This window comes from Rousettus aegyptiacus, unplaced genomic scaffold (genome assembly GCF_014176215.1).
Source record: "Rousettus aegyptiacus isolate mRouAeg1 unplaced genomic scaffold, mRouAeg1.p scaffold_m13_p_13, whole genome shotgun sequence".
In the NCBI taxonomy this organism is placed as follows: Eukaryota; Metazoa; Chordata; class Mammalia; order Chiroptera; family Pteropodidae; genus Rousettus; species Rousettus aegyptiacus.
The window spans coordinates 45,684,231-45,709,430 of record NW_023416288.1 but is presented as its reverse complement, the minus strand read 5'-3'; the positions used below and the strand labels follow the sequence as shown (position 1 = coordinate 45,709,430).

The following is a 25,200-nucleotide window of genomic DNA, read 5'->3' as shown; positions in this document are numbered from 1 at the left end:
TTTTGTGTTCTCTTCAGGGGTGAAAGAAATGGTTCCATTGGGAGGTTCGTTCCTAATTTCGTAAGAAAAACCTAATTCTGGTCTCAATACCAAACCGTTGAAATGACGATTTTCTAGATTAAAAACCAGATGCATTCCCTTTTTTGTGACTATTGTCATCTTCAGGTGCCTTTGTCATCCTTGAGCGCTCTTAGTGAAAACTTGGTTTGATAACGTGAAGGTCATGCGTTCAAATTGTTGACGTGAACGTGCCGTCTTAAAGTTTCTCTTGAGACATGAGCCACTAAGTACAGCGTCAAAAAAGAGTATTCCCAAATTTGCTGCCCAAATGCAGAATTGCGCCATGAAAATTCCTTATCAATGGCTTGTTGAGAAGTGAGGCATTATGGACTATAAATGAACCCCACTAGCCTGAGCATCCTGTGTCTTGAGTAATACTTTTTTCTTTGTTTTTTAAATTGTGACAGCTCCCTTTTGTTTGAAACTTTACCAAGAAATTCTACAGTCTCCAAATGGCGCTTTGGTGTGGTCCTTCCTCAAACCTATATTACACGGAAAAATACTGTACACCCCAGACACCCCGGAGATTAACAGGGTCATTCAGAAGGTAAGGCCGGGCGAACGCGGAGCCGACCGACCGTGCGGGAGACGTGTCGGGGAGAAGTAAGAGCGCGTGGGGCAGTCGGCGTACTCGCTCCGTGGCCGCCACGTGGGGCTGCAGCCGCGGCGTCCCCGGGCTCCGTCCCCACCCTGACGTGGCTCGCGCTGCGTTTGCCCCCACTCATTCTGACTGTTCGATACCTTCTGTTTTTACCGTGAAAGTGTCCTTTTGGAGGGCTATTGACCAAAAGTCTGGACTCTCGCAATGGAATTGTGTTAACCCGGATAAATGGCCGGTTTAGTCCTTCCAGACCGAGCTCCCGCGAGCCGGGGCCAAGGCCGCGGGGCTGGGGCTCCCTCCGTGTGAGAAGCTCTTAGCGGCCCTGGGTGGTCCACAGATGTCGCAGGAAATGGCTCTGCATCGCAGCTGTATTTTGAATTTAAAATTTTAGAGCAGGCCATGAGCTCCTCTTTTGATCATGTTCTGTGTTATCACGCATTAATATTGTCAGTGGCACATCGCGCCACAGTGTCGGACGCTGCGCTGGAGCCTGCGACACGACCACCAGCGTGACGGTCTCTGCTGCAGGGCTCGCCCCGCCGTGGGCAGGGACGACAGGCGGCCGAGGACAGGCCCCACGTGCGAGACGGGGAGGTGGCTCAGGGCGCCGGGCGGCTCCCCGGGTCCTGCCGAGGTCCGGGGCACTGCCGGAGGGGGAGGGGCTCCCGCTGGGGGAGGGGCCTGGGTGGGCCGTGAGCCCTCGACCAGGCGGTTCGAAGCCGCGTCCGCGTCAGGGTTTCGCGGGTCCTCGCTTTGCTCCCTGCGGGTTTCACAGGTGGTGCCTTTGCCCTGCGGGCGTGACTGCGGCCGCACGGCCCAGGCCAGTGCGTGTGCGGCCGGCGCTGTGGCCCTGCAGGTCAGCCACGGCCCCCGAGCTTCACGAGCAGGGGTCGGGTCCTCAGACGCCGGCCTGACGTCCCCCACGCGGGGGGACCCCGGGAGCCGCGACGGCCCTGCCGTGGGCAGCGGCGTCGCCTGCGCGAACGGAGCGGCCCCTGTCCTCACTTGTTTGCTGCTTAGGCTCATTCCTTCCACCCCTTCCTGCGAAGTGGAAGCACAGGAAGCGGCTGTTTTTATAGGAGAAAATGTGTAAAGTCGGTAATTTCCTCGTGCTCGCGCTATGATACTGCGGGCCGCGCGCAGCGTGACATGGTGGCCGGGCTGGGCCCCTCCGCCTTCCCGCCCCAGCCCGGTGACCCTGGCTGGTCACTTCCCCTTTCAAGGCCTGTTTTCCTCGCAAAGGAAAACGAGGGCCTGTGAGGGACCAGTGACATCTAGCCACATGGAGACGGCTGCTCGGGGTGCCTCGCGGCCACCTGGGGGCCCTGCCCCATCCAGGCCCCTCCCCGCCCGTCCCCTCCGCGGCCGCCATTGGGGTCACAGCACGTGCTCCCCCGGCCCTCCGTGGCGCCCTGCGGGGCTGTCTCTGGGTCCCCGCGGGTCCCCAGGAGCCCGGGAGCCTCGCGGCTGGACACAGCGTGGCCTCGCCCGGCCTTGTCCCGGCACGTCCTCCTGCTCTGGGTCCTTCTCCGGGGACTCTGGAGGCCTGCGGGGGCCGCCGTGCCGTCTGGTCGGGTGAGACCTCCAGGCTCTGCGGCCTGTGTGCCCCCGGGCCCTGGGGCCAGCTGTCGTCGGGCGCTCTGCATGCCAACAGGAGGAAACAGCGTTTGGCGGGCACCGGCAGTCCGCGGCCAGGCAGGGGTCAGTGTGGGCGGCGGGTCATCACCCTCTGAAAGGATCTTGCACTCAGATCACGGAGGTGGCATCCTTTTGCTTAGAAACATTTCTCTGCATACGTTCCAGGGATTTTAAGCACTTGGGAGCTTCGTTTTCCAATATTGTTATAATATTTTGCTTGTTATTTCTATATATTAGTGTTTTCAGTTTTTTGAATATTTAAATTAATATTAAATATTAATATTTAGCTGCAGCCTAATGTTTAATAAATCTTAAATAATTTAACATCAGATTTTGCAGAGATCTGTGTGTTTTGTTGTTTATTTAGGGAAATATCTCATATAGTTATTGCTTTCCTTTTTCTCCAAGTCATTTTTAATTTTTATTTATTAATTTTGCTGTTCTTTCCGCAGATTTGCTAATTATTATTATTTTATTGATATATCCAGTAAAAGCTTTGTTGATTAACTTTCACTTTTTAATTTGATAACAAACACATTTGAGTCTCAATTTTGACTATATTCAATATAATTTATAGCTAATATCTTTATTATTTCTTATGTAGTTATTTTCTAAATAATATTCTGTAATTTCAGTTCTTTACGATAATATTAAAAATTTTTAATTCATTAATTTTAAAAGTGTTTATACAAACTTTTCCTAAGAATTCCTAATATCATAATATACCCCTAAATGATTTATATATTTTGGGGTTTTCTTAGAAAATTCTGTGTGCCCTAGCCCGTTATTAGTTTTAGTAAATTTTTCTTTGGTACTTGAAAAGTGAGGGTATGAATAAATAGGATAAATTAGGACACTTTAACTTACTTAAGTTTAAAGTGTATGTAGTATGGATATTTATAAATACATAAAGACAGTGCGTCCGTAATGCGTGAGTGCCTAATTTTGTGTCCAGTTAGGACTTTTTGCAGATTTTCTAACTGGTTAACAGACTGTCCGGCCTCTGCACCTGCGCGCGATTTTGACCCGCGGTGGCGGCGTGTGGGGGCCGTGGCAGGTCTTCGCTCTGATGGCCAGTCATGCCCACGCTCACGTCCCCGTGGCCGCTGTGGCACTGAAGGGTGCTCCCGCCGAAATGGAGATGTAACCAAACATGCTTCATTTCGCAGGCTAATTACACATTTTATTTTGTGGACAAGCTGAAGATTTTATCAGAAATGTTGCTGAAAATATCCAGCGTTTTTCCGAGCGGTGGAAATGGCCAGATGCTGGAGCAGCTGCAGGTGAGGGTGGCTCACCTTGTCACCGAGGGCCGGGGGGGTCGTGCCCCGGTGTGCCCACGGCCAGAGTGGCCTGCAGGAGGCCCTGCGGTCCCCTTGGGCATGGTTTCCCTGGTCGACTGGTAACACTGGCTATGTGTGAAAAGCTTTTGTAAGTCGTAAGTACTCTGTGCATTCCGGACATTGCCATTGCGAGAAGGACCGACTAACAGCTCAGTGACATTCGCCAGGCGTCCCTTTCCGTGTTAACCATGCCTTCTGGGGGCGTGCTGTACTTTTTCCGCTGTGGGTCTCCGAAAACCATCGGTTATCATTTTCCAATGTTCTCGCTGTGTTGAAAATATAATATAGTCCAAAACAAGCGGGCTGTGGTTGAGAACGACCCAGCCCCTTCAGAGCCCGCGGTCGTTACTCCAGGGTTTCGGGACCATAGGTCACAGACAGCTGCGGGGCACCTGTGTAGCTCCCACTCACCTACAGCCTAATAGCGTGAGAAAATAAGCCCGCGTTTCGGTCCTGTCTGGCTTATTTCTTATGCACCAGGTGAGTAGCTCACGGTGACTCAGGAGCCAGGTCGTGTGGGTCTGACTCCCAGCCCTGCCTCCCACCGCTCTGCGGCCTTGGAGGGGTCGGCACACTGCTCCGTGCCTTGGGTTTCTTATCCGTGAAGCGAGGAGCTGGTGGCTGGGAGCTGGGACGAGCCAGGGCGTGTAAAGCACGCGGAGGCGCGTGTGGCTCGCCGGCGGTGCGGCCGTGTCTGGGCCCTTGCGGAAGCGGGCGCCCCGCTGGCTGCCACGTGCGTGGTTCCGTCTTGGGGACCGACCGTTAGGGCGGAGGGGGCGGGGCCTGGGGGGCTGGCGGTGGGAATGTCAGATGGCCATGCCATCGGACCGCGGGGACGGAGCGAGCGAGGGGAGTCAGGCGGGAGCGTCGTGGTCGGCGCCGTCATCGACGCGGCATCCTGGTCGGAGGGACCCTCCGCTCCTGGGAGCAGACGCGACGTGGTCACCGGGCCGGGGCCACGGGGGCAGGCGCGGCAGGACGCACCGAGGGGCCTCGAGAGCATGGCAGCGGCCCCGGCCAGCCCAGCTCCTGTAAGTCGGACGTCTTTGCTGCTCAGTGTCACGGCGGCCACCGCTCCGTGAGTGCCAGCTGTCACTGTGACATTCGTCTTTAATTCTTCTGCTCACGGTCGCTTTGCTAGTGCGGGCGTCAAGCAGACTTTTTCTCTAATGAGCTGTGACTTGTTTAGGCTTTGACGAGGCTCTGATGCCACTGCCAATAATGGCAGTGTAAGTGACAGGCGGGGACTCCTGCGACAGGGCGGGTGGCAGGCGGGGACTCCTGCGACAGGGCGGGTGGCAGGCGGGGACTCCTGCGACAGGGCGGGTGGCAGGCGGGGACTCCTGCGACAGTGCGGGTGGCAGGCGGGGGACTCCTGCGACAGGCGGGTGGCAGGCGGGGACTCCTGCGACAGTGACAGGTGGCAGGCGGGGACATCATGCGACAGGGCGAGTGGCAGGGCGGGGACTCCTGCGACAGGGCGGGTGGCAGGCGGGGACTCCTGCGACAGGGCGGGGTGGCAGGCGGGGACTCCCTGCGACAGGGCGGGTGGCAGGCGGGGACTCCTGCGACAGGGCGGGTGGCAGGCGGGGACTCCTGCGACAGTGACAGTGGCAGGCGGGGACTCCTGCGACAGTGACAGTGGCAGGCGGGGACTCCTGCGACAGGGCGGGTGGCAGGCGGGGACTCCTGCGACAGGGCGGGTGGCAGGCGGGGACTCCTGCGACAGGGCGGGTGGCAGGCGGGGACTCCTGCGACAGTGACAGTGGCAGGCGGGGACTCCTGCGACAGGGCGGGTGGCAGGCGGGGACTCCTGCGACAGGGCGGGTGGCAGGCGGGGACTCCTGCGAGGACACACGTGCACTCGCCTCGCCTCAGCGAGCAGCAGGTGCTCGGAGAAGTCCGCAGCTGGCCGGGTCCTGTCCATCACGTGGTCATGTCGGAAGCGCAGGTCACTTTCCCGGCCGTGACGACCTTTCCATCGCAGGACGAGCATGGCAGGCCATGCGCCCCGTCCAGCGTGCAGGCACGTTCCGCAGTCTGTCACCTCTGGTGAGCGTCTGGCAACTGCTCACGGCTAGTGAGAGAGAAAGTGAGATTGCCCGAAAGCAGTGGCCACGGTGTCATGGGTCCTGTCACCCACAGACAGGGCAGAGGACAGAGGGGGCTGCGCACGCCTGAGTCCCTTGCCTGCAGCGCCCGGGCTCTGAGGTCGCGGGGTCAAACAGTCAGGGCGCCGCCGGGGTGTTCTCTGGTGGCCTGGCAGTCCTTGCCGAGTCCCCACCCGGACACGGACACCCCTCTCCACCTGCCGTTGGCCTCAGCGCATCGGCGATTTTCACTCCGTGTCTGCGGGCTGTGGGACCTCGCAAGTGTGGCTGCACCGTGCGGGGAGATGCATGGCCACCGTGGAAGAGGGACGCCAGACTCGTCACACTGACGGAAACGGTCTCTGCGGACTCTGCAGTGAAACCAGGGACGGGCGAGGCGGGGCCCGGCCCGCCAGCGAGGAGGGGGGCCGAGGAGGCGGGGCTCAGCCCGTCAGCGAGGAGGGGGGCCGAGGAGGCGGGGCCCAGCCCGTCAGCGGGGAGGGGGGCCGAGGAGGCGGGGCCGGCCCGTCAGTGGGGAGGGGGGCCGAGGAGGCGGGGCCCGGACGTCGGCAAGGAGTGATGGGGTGCTGTGTGGGGCCCCTGCTGGGCGGCGTGGGGCCTCCCCGGGGCCTCCTCCAGCTGGGCGGTGGGAAGGCAGTGTGGAGGGTCTCGTGTGAAGTTTACGTTAGCAAATATGGTAAAAAGTGCATTCTTAATTTTATTTTTCGTTTTCAATATTAGTGCGTAATTACATACATAACCCGAATTGTCAAAATTGTTACTTCTGTTTTTCAAGATAGAGCCCTGATCGCATTATTCCGTTATTTACTGTGACATTCGAGAGCCTCTTTTAAGATGATTCACTTTTCGTACCTTTTTCTTGTATAACAAATTTTGAGTGAACCTAGTGAGTATTATTCAGCAAGAAAAAAAGGTGCCATTATTTTTGTTAAACTATTCTGTTTCCCTTTAGGAGGCCCTGAGGAACAAATTTGTAAGAAACTTTGTAGAAAGCCAGCTGCATATTGATGTGGACGAATTGGCTGACAAGCTCCAGACGTACGGTGGGTGTGAGTGTGCAAGAGTAAGCGTGGGTGTAAGAGTGTGCGTGTGTAAGTATAAGCATGCATGTAAGTGTAAGCGTGTGTAGGTGTAAGCTTGGGTGTGTAAGTGTAAGTGTGGGTGTAAGTGGGTGGGTATATAAGCATAAGCGGGTGAGTGTAAGTGTAAGTGTGTAGGGGTGTGTGTGTAAGTGTGTGTGGGGGTGTATGTGTGAGCATGGATGTGTAAGTGGGTGAGTGTGTACGTGTAAGTGTGTGTAAGTATATACGTGGATGTGAGCATGAGTGCGGGTGTGCAGGGGTGAGTGTGCACGTGAGTTCATTCACGCATCAGCGCCGTTTTCTGGCACCGTGGGTACTGGGGTTCCGGTTCCTGGTGGCCCCGTCCCTCCGCCTGGCAGGGCCAGGCGACCACATCTGGAGGCGGGGGGCTGGGGGGCTGCGGCTTGGCCTGGGATGGGCGGCTGCGCCCCAGGGCCCTGGCCCAGCCCTTCATCAGGAGGCTCATTGGGCCTCTAGATCTTTCTGTCTCGCTGTTTCCCAGTGGATGGTTCTGTTCAGTCTGATAGATTCGCGGTTTGGTGGGGGTTCATTGCAACTCTCCTGTTTGAGAGGAGGGTGTGGCCAGAAGCTGTGGCCACTGCTCCCAGAGGCCGAGGCGGGCAGGTCCCCAGGGCGAGCGGCAGGCCGCGCAGGTCCTGTGACTTGCTGTGTGTGTGCGTGCGTCACGGGTATGCGAGAGCATGCTGGTGTGTTTTCATGCATGTTCTCTTCTCGATAAATTCTTTTCCTTGAAGTCCTGAGCAAGAGTCTTGCGGGTCTGACCAAGGAGCAAGGCCGGGGATGGGGCTGGGGTGGCCGCGTGCCGGGCGGGCTGCGGGACACGCAGGGGCCTGGAGAGGAGCCGCCACGTCCCGCTGTGCCCCTGTCCTCAGGCGGCGCGCTGGGCAAGCTGCTGGGACACGCTGGTGCCGGACGCGCCCATTGGCTGGGCCACACCCTGGTCAACCTGTCCTCCTGCGTGGCGCTGAACCGCTTCCGGCCCCTGCCGTCCGTCACTGTCCTGGAGGCCACGGCACGCGAGCTCCTGCAGCAGAACAGCTTCCTGGCCAGTAAGTGCTCGGGGACACAGTGCCGCGGAGGCCGCGTGCCCATGGCCGTCGTGCGCAGACTCTCCCCGAGCGTGTCTGCCGGTGCCTCGGACGCGGCCCCTTCCAGGCAAAGCACCATGAGGCGGCCTGAGTGCGCTGAGTCGGTGAAAACGTGAGCCTCGTCCACAGTGACCAGCGGCAGGGTCACTACCTCGGCCAGAGCCAGTAGCCGCATCTGACTTTACCACCTACAATACCATTTTATGGTTCAGCCTCACGGGACAGGTGGTCATTTCCCGATCAAAGTTGCGCCCTGATTATATCCTGGAGACAGGCAGGGGACAGGTGTGGTCATTGCTGCCCCGTCTCCTGACCGTGCACTTATTCAAGATAGACATGGCGGGTTGTCGAATTCGTCTTGAATGAGCGCTGGATTAGTTTTAGTCGGCCTTGTGCTGGTTTGCCGGGGCCGCTGTGGCAAATGCCAGGCGGGTGGCGGGAGCACCAGAAACTGGAGCGTGGAGGCCGAGGTCGCAGTGCGGGCCATCGGCCCCCCCCCCTCCGCACGTGCGCCCCGCATCCTCTGTGCACGTCTGCGTCCCAGATCCCCTTCCTACGCCGACGCCCGTCACGCTGGCTTAGAGCCCACACTCATGACCTCAGTGTCACGTGGCTGCTCCTGAAGACCCTGTCAGCAACGAGGCTACACCGGGGAGTACCAGGGTCACCTCTCATAGGACCCCAGCTTGTAGGTTTTTGGGAGCACGATTCGACCCGTCACAGGCCTTAGATTTACAATTAAAGAGCACACGAGGCAGGAGGCAGAGTCCACACGTGCACCCTTGGGCCATAAGCAACCCCCGAAGCGTGGGCTCTCGGGCCTGCCTCTCCCGGGGGTGGTGGGGGCGGCTCCGGTGCCCAGGGGCCGCCTCCGGTTTCCAAGTCCACAAATACGCGGAAGGAGGAACGCCTCTGCCCACGACAGCCCGGTGCTCGCGTTACAGCGAAAGGCGAAAGCCAGGCCTGGGCGTTGGGCGCCTCGGGTCCGCGTGCCGGTGACGTCCGCGTCACGTCGAGCCGGCGTGGACCCCCGGGGTGGCCCTTCGCAGCGTGCGGGGGCGGCGGCCCCGTGTCTGCGCCGACCGGACCGCGGGCCCCGCCCCGGCGCTGACGGCCCCGACCTGCCGCCAGGCGTCATCTTCCACAGCCCCGCGGCCGGCAGGAGCGCCAGCGCGGAGCGCCCCCGGCTGCCAGCGCACGTCGCCTACACCCTCCGGACCAGCGTCACGTACAGCGTGCGGACGGACGTGGTGAGAAACCCGTTCTGGAAGTTCCATCCTCAGAGCCTGCCGGCCGACGGGTTCAAGTACAACTACGTCTTCGTTCCGTTGCAAGACATGATCGAAACGGCCATCGTCCTGGAGCAGACGGGGTGGGAGGCCGCGGGGCCGGCCGCGCGGGTGCAGGCGGCCCCGTACCCGTGCCACAGCAGCGACCTGTGAGTGCCCGGCCGCCTGGTGCTCCGGCTCCAGGGCCCCCCGCGCCGGGCCGGAGCGCGCGTCCGGGTTTGCGGCCGCCCGGCGGCTGTGAGGACAGTGGGGGGAGGGGGGGGAGGGGCGGGGACGCGGGGGAGGGGTGGGGACGCGGTGCGGCCCCCGCGGGGCGCAGCGGCTCGGCCGCCCTCGCCTGACCCCGGGTCTCCGCACAGGTTCTTGAACAACGTGGGCTTCTTCTTCCCCCTGATAATGGTGCTGACGTGGATGGTGTCGGTGGCCAGCATGGTCCGGAAGCTGGTCCACGAGCGGGAGATCCGCTTAGAGGAGGTAGGCGGCCTGGCAGCCCGGGCCGGGGACGGCTGCCCTCCTGGTGGCGTCCTGTGCCCACGACCCCCCCACTCCCCGCTCCTTCGGCGCCGGTTGCCGTGGTAACGCCGGTGTCCTCCTGCCAGTACCTGAGGGTGATGGGCGTGCACCCGAGCACCAGCTTCCTGGCCTGGTTCGCGGAGAACGTGGCGGTGCTGGCGGGCGGCTGCGCGGCGCTGGCCGCGGTGCTGAGGGCCAGCGGCATCTTCGCGCACAGCGACGCCGTCCTGGTCTTCCTGTTCCTCCTGGACTTCGCCGTGTCGGTCGTCATGCTGAGCTACCTGCTGGGCGCGTGCTTCGGCCGCGCGGACATGGCCGCCCTGTGCGCCAGCCTGCTGTACGTGGTCAGCTTCCTGCCCTACATCGTGCTGCTGGTCCTGCACGGCCGGCTCGGCGCGGCCGCGCAGACGCTGCTGGTGAGTGCGCCGCCCGCGGCCGGCCCGCTGGGCGCCCATGGGCCCCGGGCGCGGGGGCGGTGTCGCGTTGGTGGGGTCTCGGTCGCTTGGGTTCTTTCTCTTTGCGGGGCCTTGTTTCCTTGCTCGTGTCATTGGCCACGGTGGGCCCCCGGGCGCGGAGCGGCGAACGCAGTGCAGCCCTCGCTCCCTTCCACGTCCCGCCGCTCCGCGGGGCGCGTTTCCTTATGCAGCACGTTGGATTCGTGACCCTTCACAGACACTTTGCAGCCAGGAGATGCGACTCCTTCTGACGCTGCAGACTGGCTCGTTGTCGCGTGTCGGGGGGACGGGTGTCCGGCCCGGCCCTCCGGGCTACGGCGTGGACACGGCCGTTGTTCCGGCCGGAGCGTGTGGTGGCCCCTCTGGGAGTCCGGCACGGTGGACCGGCTGGTCCCCGGTCGGGAGTGACGTGCGGCCGCTGTCCCCCTCCGCCCCCGCAGTGCCTCCTGTCCACGACGGCCTTCGGACATGGCGTCTTTTTCATCACCTTCCTGGAAGGGCAGGAGGAAGGTAAGGACGTTCACTTTTGACCGGGGGCTCTGAGCGACGCCGTCCTTGCTGCCAAGCGGAGGCCGCCACCGTCCGGCTGGCCCACGTGTCCGTCGCTGCCCGGCTGGCCAGCAGCCCGTGCTCAGCCCCGACGCGCTCCCGCCAGCGTAGCCACCGTCCGGGTCCCGCCGCGTGTGCCCTGGGGCTCGCCGCGCCGGCGCCTCTGCCTGGGCCTCCGCCCGCGCTCCCCGGTGTCCGTCCTATTCCCCCTTTGCCGTGCCAGCGCTCGCGCCCCACGGTCCTCGTGTCCACGGTTCCTGGGCCCGCCCTCGAGACAGATTTCAGCCCCGGCGGGCAGAGCACGCCGACACCTCCGCTTCCCGCGTGTGCTAGCGCGCACGGCGAGGCCGGCACCGCACACCCTGAGCCAGGACGGACGCGAGTTTCTTGCAGGTCGATGTGATTTTCGTGCTGTGAACACTTACAGGGGGAGAGACGCAGTGACCGCAGCTCGGCCCCAGCCGGGGCGACGTCAGCCCCGGGGCGAGGCGGCTTCGGGGCGCGCGGCACCTTCTGGGGCACCGCGAGCATTTTACGCCACGTGTGCAGAGCCGAGTGGCCCGGGCGGCTCCTCACACCAGGCGGGCTTGTGGGGCCACGGGAGAACGGCGGCCAGTGACCAGCCCTCTGAGTATTTAGGCCTGAATTCCAACAAACACACGATGCACACGTGTTTTGTTGAGTTCTAGACTAGTACGTGGGAACATTGAGAAAGAGGGATCGTTTCCTTAGATTGTACTTTAATTCAACAATAAAGAGCAAATAGATGAAAAGAAACGATTCTTTCCCACTCCAGACCTGCATACAGGAGCAGAGAGAGGAGTGTGATTTGGAGTTTGGGTTTTCAAGGAGCCTCTGTATCTTTTTTTTTTTTTTTTAAATAACATATTTAATTTCTCTAAAAACAAAATTAGTAAAGCAACCTTTAAAAGTTTTAAACGTTAGGTGTGGAGATGTTGACGGCCAGAGAGCTGAGCAGGAGGGAAGCGAGCAGATGTGACCTTCTCGGAACCCCGGGGTGCTGCCTTGCTCTGTCCTGGCCGGGGCCCCCGGAAAGGCGGGCCCCCACACCCCGTGGCGTCTGTGGCTCTCACTCTGCCTTCCCTTCCCCAGGGCTGCAGTGGGCGAACGTGGGCCAGGCCCCGGAGCAGGTGGGCATGACCTTTGCCGGGGTGTGCTGGATGATTCTGTTTGATTCGGCCCTTTATTTTCTGTGTGGCTGGTACCTGAGCAGCTTGACTCCTGGTAAGTATTCCGCACTTTGAAAGACAACAGATGAGCGTAAACAGTTTGTAAACTGTCGTGTTATTGTGTTACCTGCTGTATCTATATAGATGAATATCATTAGAATAATTACTTAAAACAACACTTATTCTTTAAATAAAACTCTGGTCAGAAAGGGAACGTGATTAGAGGGCGTTGACGTGATGTGTGTGGGAATCGGCATCGTGAACAATTCTTCATCGGAGAAGTTTTCAGTGATTCGTTCCCTCCTGCTGTCAAGCCACGTCTCGTAATCTGTGCCGACGTCGGAGACGGACGAAGGAGGCGGCAGCTGGACGGGCCGCGGCCTTGCCTTGGGCACACTCAGCGCCCACGCGACGCTGCTCCGTGTTTAAAACACCTGCCTGTGTGCCGGGCACCTGCTCGAGTGGCCGTGAGGGGCCCCGGCGGTGGCCCCCGGTCGGGCCAGGGAGAGGGAGCCTGGACCCCGCTCGCTGACGCCGTGCCCCGGCTGTTGCCGGCTCCCGTGGGGGGCGGGGGGGCTGTGGGCAAGCCGCCGGGAGTGACATTTTCTACCGATTAGCTAGGATGTTCAGTCACAGAATCTTCTCAACGGAAAAGGAACCGGCTGACGTGGACCGCGTCTTGTTTTCAGGGACTTTCGGCTCCAGGAGGCCGTGGCACTTCCCTTTCGCCGCCTCCTACTGGAAGGACGTGTGTGGCCTGGTGGTGGGAAGGCGGCATGCACTGGGCCCTGACCTGCTCGTCCTCAGCGGAGTCTCCGGCGTCGAAGGTTGGTGAAGGGCGAGCCGGACACACGCCTCCCCTCCCGGTCAGCGTGGGCGAGCCGTGCAACCGCGGCCTGGTCACAGCCGTGCTGGGCTCTGGAGACGGTGGCCGGGCCCGGCTACAGGAGGGGTCCCCCGAAGGGATGGAGCTTGCCCTGCGTGGGACCCCAGGGTGCGCGTGGGACCCCAGGGTGCGCGTGGGAGCCAGGGTCTGCGTGGCCCGCTGTTGACGGCGCCCTGAGTCTGCGTGCCGGTCGGTGTGCATGCGTGTGCTACGTCAAACACGAAGACGCCCTGCAGGGAGGGTCCACTGAGCCACCTTGGGCCAGGAAGGGACCGGGTCCCGGGGGCAGGCCGAGCCCCCGGCAGTGGGGCGGGCGGAGGAGGCGACAGGTCTGTGTCCCGGACGTGACCGTGCTCGTGCACCCAGGCCGGGCGGGAGGAAAGCGAAAGGCGTCTGAGAGCATTTCTGGGGGCTGCAGCCCCGTTAGCCGTCACCTCCTGGGGAGCGCCGCTCGAGGACGTGGCGGCGTGTGACCGCCCGCCTGCCTCTGTCCTCTGCGTTGACGAACGTGTGTGCTCATTTTTGTTTAACTATGAGATGGATGGCACCAGGACACAGACTTCGCGACCAGAGGCCTCACTTTGCCGTCGTGTGAGTCGCCTCTTGGTTTTGCTGAAGAAGAGTTTTGAATTGTTTCATGGTCCAGGTCCAAGGCAGCCCACTGGGTGACCGGATGTGAGTGCTCATGAGGGTTTTGGGGCCGCTCAGGGTGATCTTCATCTTCCCTGCAGGGTCATCACCACAAAACGGGCCAGGGAAGCAGGATGGAGGCCCCCCGGGCGTCACCCTGGTGTCTGTGACCAAGGAGTACGAGCCGCACCAGGCAGCCGTCCAAGACCTGACCTTCACCTTCCACAGAGACCAGATCACGGCCCTGCTGGGGACCAACGGTGCTGGGAAGTCCACTGTCATGTGCGTCCCCGTCCCCCGCGTGAAGCCCGGGCTCCGATCTGCGGTCGCCTGTCGCGCTCAGTGCGGGTCTGGGGCTCAGAGCGGCGGCAGGGCCCCGGCCGGCGCTGCCATGTGCCCTTGGCCACCGGCACCCGCAGGGCTGGGCAGACCCTGGGGGCGCGGACGGGGTTCAAAGTCGTTAGTTCTTCCTCCGTTCCCTGCGGATAGTCCACCTGCTTTACCGTCATCTTCAAAAGTCCTACAGCCCTTTTCGTCTTTTTCGTATTAAGTTTAATTTTGCTTGCGTTTCTATAGAGACATGAAATTGGGAAGGATGTTTGCAGTTTTCTTAAACAGCTGAGGATATTTTTTTCATGTTCTAGTTTTGTGTGGTCGGATGTTCTTTCCAGGTTTGATGTTGGTTTAGAATTCAGTGGCTTCAGATTTGATTAAAGAGTCATGTCACCTGCCAGGGCCTCAGCGTCCCCCGTGTGTCCTCCCGCCTGCTGGGGCCGACGAGGGCGTCCAGGTTTGAAGGTGACCGACCAGGCTCTGTGACGCCGTGCGGCAGCTCCGTGCGGACGTGCGCCGTTGTGTGTGTGTCTGCGGCGGGCAGGCGGGCGTGGCGCTCGGGCCTGTGACAGGAGCGTGTCTGGCTTCCCGGAATCGAGGCCAGGCGTAGGTGGCGGCGGGCGGTCCTCGGACCTGGTCTCGCCCGAGCCGGGCTGCCGTGTCCTTACGGTGCCCACGTGGGCAGGGGGCATGCGGGTCACAGGAGGAAGCCCTGGTCACGGGGTCGGGTGTCACGGTGTGTGTTCTGCTCGGCCGATGTCTGATCCCGAGGCCATAGGAAAACAAGCCACGTCTTTAGCCTGTTTCTTCACCTGCGAAGATGAAGTTGCCTGTAGCGTCTTCGGCCCCGGTGTAGCCGTAATGTCCCGTCACCTTTCCCGCTGTCACGTGGCTGGAGGTCGGGCCAGCAGAGGGCGTGTGCTGCTCGCGTGTGCCGGGGTCGCGGCCTGCGGAGCAGCGACCTGCCTTCCTCCCGCAGATCCATGCTGACGGGGCTGTGCCCGCCCACGTCCGGCGCCATCTTCGTGGACGGCAGGGACCTGCACGCGGAGCCGCCCGCGACCAGCAGGGGGCTGGGCGTGTGTCTGCAGCAGGACGTCCTGCTGGCCGGCCTCACGGTGCGGGAGCACCTGCTGCTCTTTGCCTCGGTGAAGGTCCCGCAGTGGACGCGGAGCGACTTACGTCAGCAGGTCGACAGGTGAGTGGCGTCCTCGGCTGCCGTCCGGGCCCCCCGCCCCTGCCCCAGGGTGGTGGCGGAGGACACGGGCAGAGATGCCACGGGAAACGTCGGGGTCTCTAAGTGTGAGGAGGAAACGCAGCAGGTGGTTTTTGGTTGTGAAGCTGTGACAGAGCCGCCAGCCAGGGAAGGCGTCTCGGGGACGACCTTGAGCTTGATCTGGCCTCAAGGCGGGAGGCGGGTGAGCAGGGCGGGAGCGAGTGGTGCGGGACGCGGTTCGGGGGTCGCAGAGCTGGGCAGGGCCGAGGGGTTCGGGCCCGTCGTGTGGGGTGGGGGCGCGCTCCGGGAGGCTGGTCTGTGAGCCCGGAGCAGGGAGCAGGACGGAGGGACAGACAGGCGGTGCCACTGGGGCTGGCGCGGCGAGGGCCTGAGCGCGGCCGAGCTGCCAGGTGGGGAGGGGGCCCCGGGTCTGAGAGGCACAGGCCGCCTCGACCACCTGGGGGTCCAGGGGGCCCAGGTCCCGAGGGGTGTCCCGAGGCCTGAGTGGGGTGGTGGAGGAGGGCGTGTCGGGGAGCCACGTCGGCCAGTGAGGAGACACAGCCCCCCTCCGCCCCCACTGGGGACTGGCAGACGAGGCGGCTGGACCAGAGGGAGAAGCCCGGGTCCTGGCCGGAAATGGCGGCGTTCGGGGCGCTGAGCCAGTAGCTGCAGAGGGGCCGTTGACTTGGGGTGCGGGTGGCCGCCGGGCCAGCCTGCACCCACCCCCCCCCCCCACCCCGCTGTGGCGGCCGCGCAGAGGGGACACGAGCCGCCTGACCGGGAGGAGCTGCCCTTCAGGGGGCGGGGTCAGCGCTCGCCCCGCCCAGGAGGACCGGGGCCTGCGCGCGCGCGTCACCGCCTCTGCAGGCCTCGCGTGTGGCAGCGGGGTTCGCGCCCCACAGGGGACGAAGGCCGTGCCGTCCTCTGACTGCTGCCCCCGTGGGCTTCACCTCGGTGCCTCCGGCCCCGCGGTGACGTGACAGGGGGCCGGGGCGCGGCGCGCCGGGGGGCTCCTGCCTGCCGCGTGGCCGCCTTCCGCCTCTCCACCCCCCGCTCGGCGTTTCCGGCGCCACCCGCCGGGGCTCAGCGGCTTCCCCACCTCCTTCGGCAGAGACCCCGGCTCTTGCCGCCGGCTGCCGCTCCGCGCCCCTCACGCCCCTTCTGCTCACCTGCGCGCGCCCACCTCTGCCGAGGTGGGGGCGGCCCGCGTCTTCCCACTCCTCAGACGTGGCTGGGGACGGCAGGGGCCGATGGCAGCGGGCACTCGGGGTCACGGGGGACACTTGTCTTGGATCGGTGGCGCCTGCCTTCAACTCGGGCGGGCACTTGACGAGGAGCAGCCACGCGTCACTGAGAAGCAGACAGGTCACACGCAGCCTACGGCTTTAAAAGTCACAGGTCTCCTCTTTTCGCTGAAACCCGCGTCTGCTCCGGACTGTGCAGCCGGGCGTGGATCTGGTCCCTAACCAACCACGCCGCCTGGGTGCAGGCAGCCTCCTGGGTACCACTTTGCGCTGTCTCCTAGCAACGGAGCCAATCTGCACAAAAGCAACTTGAACGAGATCGTGCTCTAGGGCAGCAGTTCTCCATTAGAGGGGACGAAACCGAAAGCGTCCGGCTCGGAGCCCGCGGCCCGCAGGGTGGGTGCCTCGCTCCGCAGCGGCCCTGGCCTGTGAGTTCGAGGGGGCCGGGCCCGGGCAGCCTTTGGAGTGAGCGTCCGTCCAGCGTCTGGTCTTGACGGGGTTGCCTTTGATTGGCCCAGAGAAGATAAGAGACGCCAAGAGAGAAACTTGAGTCTCAAGCCCCGGGATGTCACGGGTCAACATGGGACATTGGACGCCACGCGACTCAAGTCGGAGGCTGGTCTCTGGGGAGGGGACGGGGGTTGGGAGGGTGCACGAGGGCGGAGGGCAAGGGCCGAGGCCCGTGGAGAGGAGGGGCCCGTGGGAAGGACAAGCTCGTCCCGCAGTGCGTGGGGCCGAGTGCACGGGCGTGCGGGGCACGTCTGTGACCACCGAGACACAGCCGTGGTGCCAGTATGTTGAGGTCTTCGGCGACCTCGACGCCGCACTCTGGTGACGTGGTTCTTGGGGAGGAGCGCGTCGGAGTCAGTTAGTCAGTTAGAGTCACTTCCTCCCGGGGAGGGAGCAGAGGAATGGGGTGTGTCAGGCGGAGCCGGGAGTGAGAAAGGGCGGCTCAAACGCAGAGCGAGCACTGAGGCCGGAGGAGCAGGCGGGCGCAGGGGCAGGGCCCGGTGCCCACAGGCAGGGTGGTCTCGGCTACCCCAGCGGGGGGCCGAGCCTGTGGGCTCCCAGCTCAGGGAACAGGCGCAAGGCCGGCTGAGCCCGCGGGGCCGGGCGGCTGCTGCCGGCCAGGACGGGCTGGGGAAGCTGTGGTTCTCGGAAGAGGCCGCTTGGGGCCGGGCCTCCGGAGGGCCGGTTACCGGAAACGACAAGGCCGGGTGTGATCAGGGCAAGAAAAACGACAGTGTCATCGGGACCCGCGAGTTTGAGACCTCCGACACCTTCCTGACTGGGTTTTCTTTTCTCAACGGACTGATCTCTGATTAACGCGGTCAAGCGGGGCTCCACGAGGCCCCCCACCTGCTGCGTCGGGGTGGCCCAGGTGGGGGTGTCGGCGGCAGAGTCTCCCTGGGAACGAAGGGTCACGGACGTCGCTGCTGGAAAGGAGCCCCGGCCCTCTTCCCGTCGTCAGCGACGGCGACGCCCGGACGCCAAAAGCGGGGACGTAAACCAGCCGCGAATCGAGGTTGCGATCCTCGCGGAAAGGGCGCCCGGCGGGGCAGAGCGGGTGGACGGGACGGCGCCGGGGTCCGGCCGGAGCCCTTCCTGGGTGGGGCCCGGGCGGGAGGCGCGCGAACAACGGAGCAGGCGTGGGACGCGTCCCGAGCGACCGGGCGCGCAGGTCCTCGGGCTCACCGGGTCCTCCTGCGGGCTCTGGAGCATCCCGGGACCCGGCGGTTCCGGACGCCCAGCTGTGGGGAGCCCTGGCGCATCTCCCCTCCCGTGCACCCCGCTCTGGCTGCTCGCCGGCCCGCGACGGTGCCGGGAGCCATCCCGCCGGCGGCTCAGCGGGGAGGAGGCGTCTCTGGGTTGAGAGCTCGGGGACCAGTGTTGGGAAGTCTGGCCTCAGTGGGGACGAGTGCGTCTTCAGTGGGTGACGGGAAGGGTGACTGCAGAGCGAGCTGGGGTGCAGGGGGCCCTAGGGGGTAGGAGGCTCTGGGGGGTGGGGTCGCGGAGGGGGCGGGGCTGCCGGCCACTCGCTGTGCTCAGCTGGGCGTCTGAAGTGGGGAGCGTGCAGATGGGTCTCGGGCAGAAAGGGGCGCGTTTGCACGTTAATGGCATCTGGGGGCGCGTCCAGCTGTTTCCCGGAGCGTCCAGCCCCCTGGTCAGGAAGGTGGCCGACAGGGCTCCGATGCGGCCCCTGCCGCGCCCCGTGGCCCCGTGGCTGCCTTCTCTTCACGGCCCACGTGCCCGGGGCCACACTGCGGCCCTGCCGTGTGCTTGGGGCAGGCGGGCGCCGTGGGGGCTCCTCTAGACAGGATGGTGGCTTCCCGGGGCAGCGCTTGGCGGGCCCGGCTGCGCGGGGACCCAGTGGCCAGCGGGCTCTGATCGGCTCTGATCCACTGCTGGCTCGGGGCTCGGGGCTGCGCTCGGTGGCCGCGGGGCCCCGGTCCAGCTCCGGGCCACAGAGACCGCGGTCGCTGCCGTGGCCATCCTCGCGGGGACTTCGGGGTGCGGCCCTGAGGCTCGGGCACAGCTCCGGCCCTGCTCCCATTTCAGAACCCTCGGGGACGTGGGGCTGAGGCCGCACCAGCACACACAGACCCATGCCCTCTCCGGGGGCCTCAGGAGGCGGCTGTCCATCGGCATCGCCTTCCTGGGCTCGTCGAGCACCGTGGTCCTGGACGAGCCCACCAGCGGGGTGGACACTTGCTCCCGCCGCAGCATCTGGGACATTCTCCTCAAGTACCGAGAAGGTAGGACCGGCCGTCACCGCGGCTCCCCCCACTGCCCCCTCAGGGAAGGGATGTGCGCAGTGCGCGACCGCTCAGGCCCAGCGGGTGGGGCCACCTGCCGGAAAACGTGGCTCGTGGGACCCCGAGACGAGACGCGTCGGCCGCACCGCCTCGCTGCGGCACGGGCCCCCGGCCCGGCCCCGGTCTCTGGCCGAGGTCGGCGGCGGTGCGCGGGCGCTCACGGTTCGTGACCGCCTCTGGGGCTGTGCCCGCCCACACCGTCCCCCCGCGGCCTCGCAGGCCGAGGGACAGGCGCCGGCTCCCGGCCAGGGCAGGCAGGTCCCGGGGCGGCCGGGCGCCGGTGCGGAGCTCGTGTTCCTCCCGCGCCCCCAGCCGAGGCCGTTGGCCGGGCAGTTCCCCCCTCCCGACTCCGACTCCTGTGGCTCTGGCAGTGGGGGGCATCGCTCTAGGACTCTAGAGACACCCTAATTTTCAGAGAGACGCGGGGCAGCGGGACAGCGCGGCGCCCCCCCCCCCGCCCCCCCGGCCTGAGCGTGAGCGTGGGGTCAGGGCGGGGTCGGGTGACACATGGTTTGCTTCTCTTCGCCTTCGAGTGCAAACTGCTCCTGACCCGGAGCCTCGGCCCCGGGAGGGATTCGGGTTTGCTGCGCGGGAGTCGCAGGGAGGGAGAGCCAGGCAGAAGCCTCCCCTCCCCCAGCGCGTCCCCTCCTGGCGGTGGAGAAGGAGCTCGTCTGTCACTCGCAGCTCAGCATGGGCTGGGACCGGGGAGGAGCGAGACCATGGAGAGGGGACGTGGAAGGACCTTCTCGCTGGTTTCTGCCCCTGAAGTTTTGGAGGATCGTGGGAGACAGAGAAGGAAGCAGGAAAATCTAGCGCTCTGTCCCCTTCTGGGTGTTGGCCTGGGGTGGGCAGTCGCACCGGGAAACGTCAGCGTCCCCGGCTCACCTGACCCTGTGCACTGCACCACGGTTCTTGAGGCCGGGCAGGGCACTGGGGCCAGGGAGACCCCGCGGCCGGCGTCCCGCACCTGGCCGGGCCCACGGGCCTGGCACCAGGAGGGGACCAGGAGGGGACATGGGCCCGCCCGTGATGCCGCCGTGGCGGGGGGAACTGGCCTCCTGCAGCTGGGTGGACACCAGGCCCAGACTCGCAGGCCAGCGGCCAGCTGGGCAGAGGCGAGCCCGGAGAGCACGCGGCGCTCGGGGCTCTGACTTGCCCATCCAGGGTCCTTGCCCAAGCTCCGAAGGTGGAGATGGACAGTAGCAAGCGGGCCTGGTCATTACCCGGATACCACAGGACGCCGGGGACCCTGAGCCTGAGGACCCGAGCCCTCAGCGACGAGGTCGCAGGGCCCTCCCTCGCGCACTTGCCTCGGCCCCGAAGGGCAGGGGACGGGTGGAAAGGAGCAACCAGGAGGCCTCGGAGCAGGGGCCGCCTCGCCGCCTGAAGGGACCGGCGACCCGTGAGATCGGAGGGCTCTAAACTGGACGGGTGACGTCCCCGTCGGCCGGCGTGGGGCCGACGAGGACAGACGAGAGGAGGACGGCTCGGTGGACCCCGTGCCCCCGGACGCGTGCGCCCCAGCACGAATTGAGTGCTGCGGGCCCCCCTCCTGGTTTATTTAAAATCAGAGGTGGCGTCTTCGGGCTGCGCTCGCTACACTTGAGTCGTGAGCACAGTGGTGACTTCAGACAGCAAACCGGACACCGCGAGCTTCTTCCAGCTCCGTTGTGGTAGCTGAAGTGTTTGTCACTGTCCTCGGCCGTGCGGCGGGGACGTGTGTCTGCCGAGGCTTCCCGGGAGCGGCCCCTGGGAGTGCGGGGTCGGCAGGCTGTAGGCAGGTGGGCGCCGCGGGAGACCGCGCTCGGGGCATCCAGACGGCGCCCCCGGAGACCGCCCCGGGCCCCCGGGGCCCACACCGCGGCTCTGCGAATCCGCCCAGGACGGCACAGCGCCCCCCGCCGCGCAGGGCATCTCCCGCCAGCCCCGGGGCCAGCGCCCCAAACGCGCTCGCAGCCTCGCTAGTGACTCGCCGCGCTGGGCTCCCGGCCGGGCGCCCGGGGCAGATGCACGAGGAAGGAAAGTTCCAGAGCGGGTTGGGGCACAGTGACCGCGTCCCCCCACCGCGTCAGACTGGCTGTCCACCGTGCTTCCCGCGTGGCTGTGGCCGGAGGCCCGGTGCCGTCGCCGGGGTTCAGTGGGAGGGGCGGGCCGTGCGTGGGTGCCGGGGGGAGGGACACCCCGACCCGCATGGGATCGGGGCGGAGCCAGCATCTGGCGGGGGCGGGGCCGTGAAGCGGGTCTGCCACAGGGACACCCGTCCTTGGAGGGCGGTTAGTGGAGTTTTGCAAACGTCCTCTGAGAAGCCATCAAGGACCGGAATCCTGTGAACCACACTCATTCCTTTAGGAACTCAGGTTCCCGCCGGCCGTGGTTTTCAGACGACTTCGCTGTCTGGGGACCCGTCACCCAAAGCACGAGGCGGCATTGATCGGAGTGTCCCAGCCGCCCCCACCCCAGACCAGGACTCCGTGCGGGGAGCTCGTCCTTGGTCTTAGGGGCACGTCCGTGGTGGGGGGCTCAGGGCCCGCCGTGGGGGGCAGGTCGGGCTCCCCGCAGCCAGCGAGGGCTCCGGCGCGATCGTCGGGAGCCGAGCTTCGCGAAGGCGCCGTCTCCGTCCCGCGTGGCGCGTGGTCTGCGGCCGCCTCGCCCCCGGCCCCCGAGGGCGGCAGGTGTGCCGTGCACTCCCGGCCTCAGCGCGGCGCTCGTCCTGTTTGCCACGCGGTAGCTGCCCCCGGAGAAGGCGGCCCCCTGCCAGTGTCCCCGTCACTGCCCACGGGGCGCGAGGGGCCCCGACGCCGGGAGACGCGCACGCCCGGCTTTTCCCGTCGCTGGCTCCGGCCCCCGCTGGCGGCCTGGCTCTCGCAGAGGGGGCCTCGGTCCCCCTCTCACGTGGCTCACGCCGCTTCCTGAGGGGGACGGCGTGGGGGCCGCGTCACCGCCCCACGGAGCTGGGGGAAGCGTTTCCGGGCCTGGCCTGCGGGGTGCCCTCGGCCCGGCCTTTCCTCCAGGGCCGCCTGCTTTGTGATTCGGCACGTGGTGGCGACAGGCTGTGCCCGGAGCGTCCCCGGGGGGCGCAGGGTGCATGGTGCCCTCCCGGCACCCTCGCCGGGCCACGTGTGACGTCTCCTCTCTCGGGACGCAGGCCGGACGGTCATCTTCACGACGCACCACCTGGACGAGGCGGAGGCGCTGAGCGACCGCGTCGCCGTCCTGCAGCAGGGCGGGCTCCGGTTCTGCGGCCCTCCCGCCCACCTGGCCGCGGCCTACGGCCAGGGGCTCCGCCTGACGCTCAGCAGACAGGTGAGGGGCCCACGCAGGGGCCGTGGGCAGGCGCCGTCCTCCCCGGGCGGGGGACGAGCGTGACCGTGACGCTTCGCACGAGGGACCCGGATCCACCGAAGAGCGTGACTGATCCCCCCGGGCTGCCACCGTGCGGGTCTCGGGAGCCGGTGGGGCGGGAGGCCTGGTGTCCGCGCCGGGCCCCGGGTCTCAGCACACGAGGGTCGAGGGTGCAGCCGAGGGAGGAGCCGGCGGTGGGGACCGGCGCGCGGAGCAGGGGCGAGGGAGGGGCTTGCGGTGCCTCGGGGCCGGGCGCGGCCGTGGCGGTGTGGGCAGAGGCCTCCGTGTGCAGAAACGCAGGTGCTACGCTCACCCCACGGGGCCGGGCGTGAGCCGGGCGCACTGTGACCACAGGCGGACGGGCCGTGGCGCTGCCCGCGCTCTGCCCAGGCGGCGTTACCTTTCTCTGGCCACGTCCCTCCCTCGAGGGGTCTGAAGGCCTGTGGGGCCGGCTTCGTGGGTGGCCCGGCGGTGAGGCGCCTGCTCGGAGGCCGCGCCTGGTCCACGCGGCCGGTGCGGCCACCCGGGGCCCGCTGGGCGCGGGAAGGGCGGCTCTGGGGTCGGAGTTGGTGAGGCCCGGCCGCCTCCTCTCCAGGGTGGGCGCTGTCTTGCTGTCCTCACGCGGCCCTTCTTCTCCACGCGGGCACCTCGTCTCCCTCTCAAGACCTGTCCCCACGTCCTGCAGCCCAGTGTCTGGGCCGGAGTCCCGTCCTGATCCCCCGGCACGTGGGGCGCCTCGCGGGGCCGGCCTCCTGGACCAGCCCAGAAGCCGTGCGAGGCGTGCGGGCGGCGCCCCGATCCGCGTCTCGGGGGGAAAAGGCAGCGCCTGTCGCGAGCACGCATCTCCCGGCAGCCGCTCTGCGTCGGAGTCAGAGCAAAACGCCGGCAGGTGCGCGTGACCGCGGCGCGCGGACCACGATCTTCACTGACCCCCCTGTTTCGATAGCCTTCTGATCCGGGGGTCGACCACGCGAAGGACACGGCCCGCATCACGGCCCTGATTCAGACCCATGTGCCGCACGCGGTCCTCAGGGGCGGCGGCGGGCGTGAGCTGAGCTACGCCCTCCCGCGGGCGGCCGACCGCACCCGCTTCGTGGGGCTCTTCCGGGCGCTGGAGCGGGACCTGCGCGGCCTGCGCCTGGCGGGCTGCGGCGTCTCCGACAGCACGCTGGAAGAGGTACGGGGCCCAGGCGCACCACGCGGCCCGCGGCGGGGGGAGGCGGGCGGGGCGGGCGGTGGACTCTGCGCTTTCTTAATTTCCCAGCCCTGGTTGGCGCCGCACGGCGCGAGCCACACGGGGCCCGGCACGGCGGGGGGCGGCCGTGGGCGGGTGCTCGGGGACGCTGGTCTCCAGTGCGGCACCGGCGGCCGGGCCCCGGGCCCCAGCGGCAGGTGGCTGGGTGGCAGCCCTCCCCGGGGCGCGTCCCGCTCGCTGTGGACCGGGCACGCGGCTGCTGCCGCCCCAGCTGAGCCCCGCTCCGCCGCCCCCAGTGGGGCTCTTGCATGGAGCACGCGGAGCCAGCGGCCAGCACCCTCCGGACAGGGGAGACGGTCCCCAGACGAGGGCCAGCCGCTGGGCTCGGTGCCCTGGAAACGGGCGTCGTTCGGTCCACGGCCGCGTGAAGCTACACGGTAGCTCCGAACCGTCGGCGGCCTCGCGGGCGAACCGCGTGTCCCCCAGTTCTGTTGGTGCGTCACGCCGTGCTGGCCGAAGGCGCCGGGCGCGGTCCGCTGGCAAACGGTCTCCACGGCGCGTTCAGTCCTCGCCGCCACCGCCTGTGCTGCTCGTCTCCTCTGTGACGAGAACGTTCAACACCTGCTCTCGTAGCTGCTTTCAGAAGGCAGCAGAGCTCTGCCCGCGAGCCCCACGCGTCCGCCGCACCCCGGCCCGGCTCTCCTGCCGCGGGGGCGGCGCTTTCTCCTCGTCCACGACTCCCCAGTCCGAGGATCTACGGTTCCCGTGAGGATCCGGCTTCAAGTCCGAGGAGTGACCGTAGAGAGAACACGTGTCAGGTGACAGAGTGCGTGGGGACCCGCCGCGGACTCGCACCCCCAGCTCCATGGACGCGGTCACCCTCCCTCAGACGGCCTTCGTCGGCGCCTGGGCGTGGCCTGTCGGACCTCGCGGCTCCGTGGGACAGGGCGAGAGGCGCTCTGGGGCCGCCCAGGACGGCGGGGCCGAGCCCCGCCACCGAGGACCCGGCCTCTGACACACGCGGGATCAGCGCCCTGTGGCTTCTGGGAAGCATGTTCATCTGGTGACCCTGACGGCTTGTGTTCCCTGGGCCTCCGGCCGGGCGCCTGCAGTTAGGACGAGCCTACACTAGAGGGCGCGCGTCGCGCTAGGCCTGGGGCCTCGGTCGCCCTGCCACTGCGGGGCGGGGGACTGCGGGTGACCCCGACCCTCGCTGCTGCGATCTGCGGGGCCGCGGAGCAAGCACCTCGGCTCGGAGCCCAGCGGGCACACGCGCGTGTGCACACACACCGCCGCGGCTCGCCGGCCTGGTCGGGACGCAGGAAGGGGGTGCGAGAGGCGGGGACGAGGCGGCTGGCGAGGAGGCCTCGGCCCGTCACGCTCGGATTTGCGGTCGGCTTCAGCGCTGAAGAAGCCCGGTTAGGAGGAGGAGCCGGGGGCCGGGAGCCCCGGGCCCAGCCTGGTGCGGGCCGCCGGCCATCTTCCCGGTGTCACCTGCAGAGCGCACGGCGCCCGTCACACTGCGGCTCCGAGCCGCCCCCCCGGTGGCCAGGGCGCCGGGCCCTCTGCCACGGCCGCTGCTGCTGTGGGGGGCTTTT

The 25,200-nt window shown here is 65.7% G+C and overlaps 1 protein-coding gene across 1 annotated transcript in view; it reads left to right on the top strand.

Moving 5' to 3' along the window:
• The window catches only part of ABCA13 (ATP binding cassette subfamily A member 13), a 93,138-nt gene that overhangs the window by 33,184 nt on the left and 34,754 nt on the right, over positions 1-25,200 (top strand). The window contains exons 20-34 of the mRNA XM_036230216.1: positions 468-607; positions 3,469-3,582; positions 6,706-6,796; positions 7,729-7,905; positions 9,076-9,382; positions 9,593-9,707; positions 9,833-10,162; positions 10,642-10,711; positions 11,864-11,995; positions 12,630-12,767; positions 13,558-13,738; positions 14,769-14,987; positions 18,809-19,005; positions 22,211-22,368; positions 23,354-23,584. Coding sequence (XP_036086109.1) covers positions 468-607; positions 3,469-3,582; positions 6,706-6,796; positions 7,729-7,905; positions 9,076-9,382; positions 9,593-9,707; positions 9,833-10,162; positions 10,642-10,711; positions 11,864-11,995; positions 12,630-12,767; positions 13,558-13,738; positions 14,769-14,987; positions 18,809-19,005; positions 22,211-22,368; positions 23,354-23,584 — 2,600 coding nt within the window. The remainder of the gene's footprint in view (positions 1-467; positions 608-3,468; positions 3,583-6,705; positions 6,797-7,728; positions 7,906-9,075; positions 9,383-9,592; positions 9,708-9,832; positions 10,163-10,641; positions 10,712-11,863; positions 11,996-12,629; positions 12,768-13,557; positions 13,739-14,768; positions 14,988-18,808; positions 19,006-22,210; positions 22,369-23,353; positions 23,585-25,200) is intronic.